The sequence below is a fragment of the Pteropus vampyrus genome, unplaced genomic scaffold (assembly GCF_000151845.1).
Source record: "Pteropus vampyrus isolate Shadow unplaced genomic scaffold, Pvam_2.0 Scaffold113, whole genome shotgun sequence".
Classification (NCBI taxonomy): domain Eukaryota; kingdom Metazoa; phylum Chordata; class Mammalia; order Chiroptera; family Pteropodidae; genus Pteropus; species Pteropus vampyrus.
The window spans coordinates 2,341,294-2,350,069 of record NW_011888894.1 but is presented as its reverse complement, the minus strand read 5'-3'; the positions used below and the strand labels follow the sequence as shown (position 1 = coordinate 2,350,069).

At 33.3% G+C, this 8,776-nt stretch overlaps 1 protein-coding gene across 1 annotated transcript in view; it reads left to right on the top strand.

The window, feature by feature from the left end:
• Positions 1-8,542, top strand: part of GMCL1 (germ cell-less, spermatogenesis associated 1) — a 42,715-nt gene extending 34,173 nt beyond the window's left edge. Inside the window, exons 13-14 of the mRNA XM_011365578.2 lie at positions 2,408-2,495; positions 7,180-8,542. Coding sequence (XP_011363880.1) covers positions 2,408-2,495; positions 7,180-7,308 — 217 coding nt within the window. The 3' untranslated portion in view covers positions 7,309-8,542. The remainder of the gene's footprint in view (positions 1-2,407; positions 2,496-7,179) is intronic.
• Positions 8,543-8,776: the final 234 nt, after the last annotated feature.

Sequence of the window (8,776 nt, the reverse complement as noted above, 5' to 3'; positions counted from 1 at the left end):
AAAGACATTTTGAACTTTGACTTGCTAACATGATAAACTGAAGTAAATCTTTCTCTTTTGTATTTCTTAGTACTGCTGGCGGTGGACAGGTTTTAACTTTGGCTTTGACCTGCTTGTAACTTATACCAATCGATACATCATTTTCAAACGCAATACACTGAATCAGCCATGTAGTGGATCTGTCAGTTTACAACCTCGAAGGAGCATAGCATTTAGGTAAATTGAGTTTTGCCACCCTACTCCTCTAACTCCAGAAGAAATATAGAAATGAAATAAAACCTTGATAATTTATACCAACAATAGTAGAACTTTGGTAAGATACAATATATATGAATGTGCATGGAAATGATAAGGCTCTATAATATGTTAGTAATCAAAATCATAAGATCTAGATCTAGTGTGTTAGGGAGAAAGAGCAGGCTGGAATATGAATGATAAAGGATTGATACTGGGCTTGAAGCTATTGCCTTGTGGGGTAGCTCCATAGTGTAGTGGTTAGCACATCTGCTTTACACACAGACGGTCCTGGGTTCGTGCCCAAGGTGGAGCCACTAGGGTCCACCAGGGGTGCCAGGCCCCGGGGACACCTGTTCCTGGGGGCATGATGTGAGCATGTGGGAGGAAACGCCCCGCCTTCAGAGATCCAGTTCTTAAGAGGAAATGGCAACATTCATAGGTCAGGAGTTGAAGTTGCCGGGGGGGGGATTAGGGGATGGAATTAAAGAAGGGAAAAAACGAGGGGAAAACAAAAAAAACAAAAAAAAAAGCTATTGCCTTGCTGCTATTCCTAGCAAATAAAAGGTCCAGACTGGAAATATAGCAAGGTATTTTTCCAGGAAAACATGTCTGGTATTATCTGTCACTTTGTATAGGATTTACGATGTCCAAGTTTGCCTGACAGTTGAGCTGATAATATTTTTCTGGAGAGGATGCTGACAAATTGAAAAATAGCTTAATGAACAGATTTTTTTGGTCACATATTTATACTTACCTTACACGTTATACAAAAATAACTCAAAATGGATCAAAGACTTAAACATAATAACTAAAACTATAAAATAACTCTTGAAAGAAAATATAGGGGCAAAGTTTCTTGACATTGGATTTGGCAGTGATTTCTACAATAAAATGCCAGAGCACAAGCAACAAAAGGAAAAGATAAATTGTATTTCATCAAAATTAAAAACTGTGCATCAAAGGACATTATCAACAGAGTAAAAAGGCAACCCATGGAATGGGAGAAAATATTTGCTAACCATATATCTGATAAGGAATTAATATCCAGAATGTGTAGAAAACTTCTAAAACTCCACAACAAAAAAACAACCATCCAGATTCAAAAATGGGCAGAGGACTTAACTAAACATTTCTCCATAGAAGATATACAGATGGCTAATAAGCACCTGAGAAGATGTTCAACATCACTAATCATTGGGGAAATGCAAATCAAAACCACAGTGAGATACCACATCACACCCATTAGCATGGCTCTTATCAAAAACAAGTTTTGGTGAGGATGTGGAGAAATTGGACCCTTGTGCATTGCTGGTGGGAATATAAAATGGGGCATCTTCTGTGAAAAATGGTATGGCATTTCCTCAAAAATTAAACATAGAATTACCATAAGATCCAGCAATTCTTCTTCTGGGTATTTACCCAAAAGAATTGTAAGCAGAAACTTGAACAGATATTTGTACAGTCATTTTTATAACAGCATTATTTACAAGAGCAAAAAGTGGAAGCAACCCAAGTGTCCATCGACAGATGAACAAATAAAATGTGTTGTATGCCTACAATGGAATGTTATTCAGCCTTAAAATGGAAGGAAATCCTGACACATACTATATAGCATGATCCTTGAGGACATTATGCTAAGTGAAATAAGCCAGTCTCAAAAAACAAATATTATATGATTCTACTAACATGAGATACCTAGAGTAGACCAGTTCATAGAAACAGAAAAATAGGATGGTGCTTGTCAGGGGCTAAGCAAAGGGGAAATGGGGATTTCATGTTTACTGAGTACAGTTTCAGATGAAAAAGTTCTGGTGGTGATAACTGCAGAACAATGAAAAAGTTCTGGTGGTGATAACTGCAGAACAATGAGACTATATTTAATGCCAGGAACTGTACACTTAAAAATAGTTAAAATGGTGAATTTTATGTATTACCACAATAAAAAAGGCATATTTATAAATTAATATCTTAGATACGTATAATAATAGCACAAGCTTGTAAATCTAAATAGAATCAGTTTATAGTTGAAAAGACTTTAGTCTTATCAAACAAAAACTTATAGAGAATATGGAAGAAAAAATTAATATTAAGGTGAAGGAGGGCTTATTTAAATCTGTGGTTAAAAAATCATGTTTATTTTTTTATTTGTGGGTTTTTTTTTTAATCCTAGATTACGTTTGGCCTCTTTTGATAGTAGTGGAAAACTAATATGTAGTAGAACAACTGGCTATCAAATACTTACACTTGAAAAGGATCAGGTATGTTTGATTTCTTTTGTTTCATTATAGTATTTGTCTTTCAAATCCTCTTTTCTTAATTAGAATTAAAATTCTTAAGTAGAATTAACATTTGATTTACAGATTGGTTTGAAAGTTTTTTTGAAGGTAAAGATGGAAGTAGCATGTTCACCTCTATATAATTTATTCCATTCTGCTAGAAATGTAAGATAAAAAAGAAAAATACAATTTGATTCGAGGGGCAGAGAAAAACTTATAATAGGAAAATAATTGTTTATCTTGAATATCATCTTTAAAAAGTTATGAATCTTAATTGTTTTATCCATTTTATTTCATAAGTGCATTTATTTATACATTAATAGCAGATACCTTGAAGACAATCCAATATGTCTCCATAACTGCTGAATATTAAGAGAACATTATCTGCTAGCACAATAGGTTTCTGAAAGGACAGACATCTGTAATATTCTCATATTCTCTCTAAACCCATATGTTTCTTCATATTTCATATGCATGTAGAAGTTTCAAAATGTCATGATGAGAAAGTAAACCATTTTCAAAAAGTAAGATGAGAGTCATTAAAATATTAATGAACGTTAGGTCAATTAAAACTAACCACCATTCCAAAGGACATACTGATTTAGTAAAAGGTTCAGAGCCTATAGTTCACATAAATTATTAGAAATTAGTAATTTTTCTTAGACTGAAGAGACTCATAGAACATCAGAATTTAGCATTGCAAGGAACGCTGGAAGTGATAGTTCTAGCCTCACATGCTCTATATGAGAACTACTTCAGCAGCATTCTTACAGTCAGTCCTTCAACCATTGTTGGAACTCTGGCAACAGAGAACTGATTCTCTCACATCATAGGTAGTATTTGAGAAAGGAGATATATAATAAAGTTCAAATCTGCCTCTATTGGAATTGTCTGTTGGTTCCTATTGTGCCCTCTGGAGCTGCATGGAAAATGGCTCTCTTTTTCCTTCTACCTGGAACTTCATAAAAAATTATTGTCGTGGCTCTAAGCAGCCAGAGACTTAAAAAGCACTAGGCCAAGATAATATTGTATTCTAAGTGTTCCTTGATATGTTCATTCAGCAAACATCTGTGTCCCTCCTGCATGATAGTTTCTATGCTAGCAGTAGAGGAAATAGAGAGGAACTTATATCATATAGCTTAGTATAAGTACCCTGATAGAGATGACCTCAGAGTATAGTGTAACAGCAAGGAAGAAGTCTTTAACCCTTATTATGGGGTTGGGAGCGGATATGGTTATTGGGGGAGGAGAAGGGAAGACAGCTCAGGGAAAAATTCCTCTCCTGGAAAAGTTGAAAAGTGAATGGGTATCTGAACCAAGCCACAAATGATGAGTAAGATGGAGGCAAGGGAGCCCATGGGTCATTTAAGGAACTAAAAGGTTTGTAAGAGTTCCGTAGGGCTAGAGCCAGGGCATGATGGGCTGTGTGTGGATGGAGTTTGGACTTTTTCCTGAAATCTGTAGGGAATTATGAAAGGATTTTAGTTGGGGAGTTGTATGTGTGTGTTTCTTATTGGTTATAGATGTTTGTTATGGAAAGAAATAGAAAATACAAATAAGTGGAAAGAAAAACCATGCATACCCAACTTAGAAATGATACCAAAATTAGATTAACTATTTTGTAAGCTGCTTTTTACCTACTTCATTGTACATAGCTTTTCTTGTCAATAAATAAATATCTACAACATAATTTTTATTACTGCATAATATTAGTTATTTTAGATATACTGTAATTTAAATAATTCTTCCTTTGGGGTTTTTTTTCACTCTTATAAAAACTATACATATATCTTTGTACATTGTTCTGATGTTTTTAAAGGATAAATTCCAAGAAGTAGAATTCTTGTCAGATCGTGTATACGTTTTCTAATAGCCAGATTGCCCTCCAGAAATACTATCCAAGTTACATTCTCTCCAGCAGTATACAAGAGTATAGCCAACATAATTATCATTCTTGCTAATCTTTCTCTCAATATAAAAAGTGAAAACAAATTATATTTGTTTAAATTTTCATTTCCTTGGTTACTGATATAGTTGGGTTTTTTGTATGCTTCTTGGACAAATTATCTTGTGTAAATTGACCACTTAATATTGTTTATGTTTGTTTTTATTAAGGTGTTTGTTTTCTTGTTAATTTTAACAGCTTTTTTATTAAGAGTAATAACATTTGTGATATACTATAGTTTTCCCACTTTTGTCATTTTTTTCTCAAATTTCATGAAATAATGTATCAATCTGTTCCTTTAGTGATTTCTTCTTTTGCTATAATACTCAGTCATAATAATTATGATTATATAAATAGTACTCTGTACTTTTTTCTACTTCTTTTTTTACATTGGAGTATTTTTTGTGATATACCGGAAATATATCGAATCTGTTAATGTATTTGAAATCCAGTTTTTATCATGTACTGAATCCTTATATACTTGGTTTCATTTCTAAACTTTGTTATGTTTTGTTGATTTCTTTGTCGTGGAGATAATATATTTTAACTAGACCAACTTTAATTTTAATACTTACTAATACAAACCCACCTTCATTCTTCTCTTTTCAAAAATCTGAGGGTTTTCATAATTATTCTTTTGTATGGGGTATAGAATCATTTTGTCAAGTTTCTTATCAAAAATTCCTTCGAGGACTTTGATTTATATTTTTTAAAAATATAGAGTAATTTGTGGAAAATCAATTTTTTTTTTCTTCTGGAATATGGTATTCTTTACATTTATTTAGGTCTTATGTCTCTAAAATTTATCATTTCCCCCCATATTATTCCTGTATATTTCTTGGAAGTATAATGCTAAGTATTTTATATTTTAATTGCTAATGTGAAATGAATTTTTTCTAATAGTTTTTGATGACATAAGAAAGCTAGGGACTTTTGCATATTTTACAACTATACATCTTATAGGACTATGCTACCTAGATTTGCATTGTAGAAAGATCTCTAAGCAATGTGTAAGAAGTTTTAGAGACATGATAATATCAGGAAGACACTTATAATCCAGATAAGAAATGATGAGAACCTTAACTTAAGGAAGGTCGAAGTGGGGATGAAGAAATGTTGATGGTTCTAGAAATGTGTGTAAAGATGAGAAAGTCAGTAGTCAAAGATAGTTCCTGGTTTTTTGACTTGGGCAACTGGATTTATAATAGTCTTTCCTGAGATTTGAATTATAGGAAGGAAAATGAATAAGACATAAAGTGAGGATGAAGATGTGATGAATTCAGTTTTAGGCATATTTATTTGGAAAGCATTAAGGTGGAAATTCTATAGGCCAGTGGGTAAATGGGTCTGGAGGTCACAAGCAATGTCTAGGCTAGAAATAATGATCAGATGAGATAACCTGCAGATACTATGACAGAGTAGAAACCTAGAGAACACTGGTGTTAAGGGGTAGGCAAAAAAAGTAACTTGGTGAGACCTTCAAGAGCTGGGATTGGGAGTCAATTTAGTAAATATGCCTTCACCTGGGTTATTGCTACAAACTTTGACTAGGCCAGGGTGACTCAAGCATCTAAAGGCCCCTGTGCTCTCTGCCAACCCTATTAGCAACATCAGACCAGGTGATTGCCTCACCTGACCCATCATGTTACCCATCGTATTCACTTGCCCTGTCTTACTGAATATAGAGGGGTGTGTGTGTGAGAGAGAGACAGAGACAGAGACAGATTTGTATTCCCTACCTTTATCCAAATTTATCTTGCTGCTCCCTCAACATAGAAGCTGTGTCCAGGTGAGCCTACATCAGTCACGTAAATGTTCTAGTTTCTGTCCTTCTTCATTCGAGGAGCACATGCTTCAGTAAAATATTTTAAAACTTTAGATTTAAACAGTGTTTCGTATTATATTCTCCAAAATGTATAAAATAAGGTGAAACTAATGCATATTATTGTAGAAAATGTATCCAAGTATACAAAAAGTAGAAGTTCTCATTTCAATACTGATGCTTTTATTTTACTCAGATGATTTATTCTGTTTACCAAATGCTACTGGTAAAGGGTTCTAAACAGATCTATAGCATGAGTGGTTACATTTGTGGCTCTCAGATGTAGTCGCAACTCCTGTCTCTGTGGGATTTCAAGGCATTCTGATGTGTATTGAAGTAACTGAACCTGAAATTCATTTTACATGATACTTTATGTTCTAAGAGACAAATAACATGTTTACATTAGAGACAATGGGAAATCTTAGACAATAGTGGGAACCATGCTTGTTGGTGATAATAATGAGTCCCCACCTTCATCCCTGTTATTTGTTATAAATAAGGGCCTTCAGAAATGGAAACCAAATGAAGTCTACATATTTCTGGACTCTATCTGTTCATAAAATATGTAGGTTCTTGATGAGAAATTTTTCAGTAATGAAAATAACTATCATTATTGAGTTCTTCATTTATGACTGGCTTTGCTAAGCCCTCTTTGTGCATTGTCTCATGTAATCCTGTGACGTGGGTACTCTTGTTGGCCCCATTTTACAGTGAGAAAGCTGCAGTTGACAGGTCACACAGCTCAGGGGTTGGGAGTTTTGAGATTTGAGTAGTGACTCTCAGACTCCAGATGCAAGCTCTTTACCACCATACTATCTTCTTCAGTTCATTCAACAGTTTTATTTTCTATTTTTTTTAACATTACTATCTGTCATTAAAGCAACAAATTTGTTTTATAGGAACAAGTAGTGATGAACTTGGACAGCAGGCTTCTGATCTTCCCTTTGTATATCTGCTGTAATTTCCTGTATATATCACCAGAAAAAAGAACTGAAAGTAATCGTCATCCAGAAAATTCAGAAAACTGAGAATCTCATCAGCTGGAAACAGTCGCACTTTGTAAACTTTTTTGGCCAGCTTTAATTTAATGGCCCTATGATGTTCACATCAAGGTGACTAACAATGACAAAGGCCTTATGAACTGTACAGATAATACAGAAAACTATTCTTATCCTCATTATGTTTCTATGCATTTATGAAAAAACATCTGAAAGCCAAGAAAATATCTGTCAAACCATTTGTGTGATAAAGATGTCAACTCATGCTTTAATTTAGCATCAGTAGAAAATTGCTATAGATAAATTTCACATTTCTCTGCAACCAAATATAGGTTTTTTAGCTTAAAGTTTGATCCTACCTAATGTTAACGAACCTTAGTTATCCATCTGTAAATTTGTCTAAAAGAATGCTGAAGGAATAATTTGAAAGGCCAATTATAAGTGCTCCTTCAACTGGTACATTTAAGGCTGTCCTTTAATTTTTTCATCTGCTCTTTATGATTCCTCCTCTTAATATCCTCCCAATATGTAGTTTTTAATCATTAAATACTTTTTTCATGGCTTTGGAGACCAAACTGAAGAAACATTTTATTTAACTTAAGCATTTTTATGCTATTTTATTTTTCTTTTAATTTAGCTTTCCTAGGATTTTAACAAAAAAATCAGCTTCAGACTTCCAAATGAACTTGAACGAGGAAGAAAATCAGTTTGATTCTGAATATATTCCTTTGCCTTACATGGTCTTTTCTTTGACATTCTGTAAAAGTTTATTATTAGGTCATAAGATTACTTATGTACCAAATATTACACTTTAAACATTGTCATATTCTCTGATCTTTAGAATTATTTTTGTTCAAATTTTAGTTGGGAATCCTATTTCCTACTTACAACTCAGGACTTTATAACCTCTGAATTGAGTGCCTTTGAGTTACACATGCGAATAGAAGTTTCATAGTAAATGTACATAAGGTCGGAGGATATCATATAGAAGCTGGTAATAAAGTATTAATGTAAAAATAGAACTTATTTTTGTCAAAAATGAGATGTACACTTGTCGTGATTTATATATGTTGGCTTCTTGTGTTTACTGCTATTTTGAAAATAGCCATGCTCATTGTCTTTCCAGTCAGTGAATACTTTTTGTGGTTAATGTATATTTTTAGTATGTTTTAAAAAATGGGAATCACTTTTATGTATTTGCACATAATAAATACCCATTTGGAAAAAGAATAAGCTCTTATATAAAATGGACCAAAAACAAAAACCTAGTTGAAACCAGAATGTTTTTCTTTCAAGCTAGATATTTTCCAATTAGATTTAACTTTTGGAATTTATTGATAGTTTTTCTTCCACAGTAATGTGACCATAGATTTATAAATTGCTTCTTTCCTTTCTTTAAAGGAAGCTTTTAAATACCTCCTCCTCCTCCTCTGCCCCCAGAACTGTAGTTTGTTTCTAATACAATAATTTGGCTGCATCAAGAGGTTCCATTTATTTT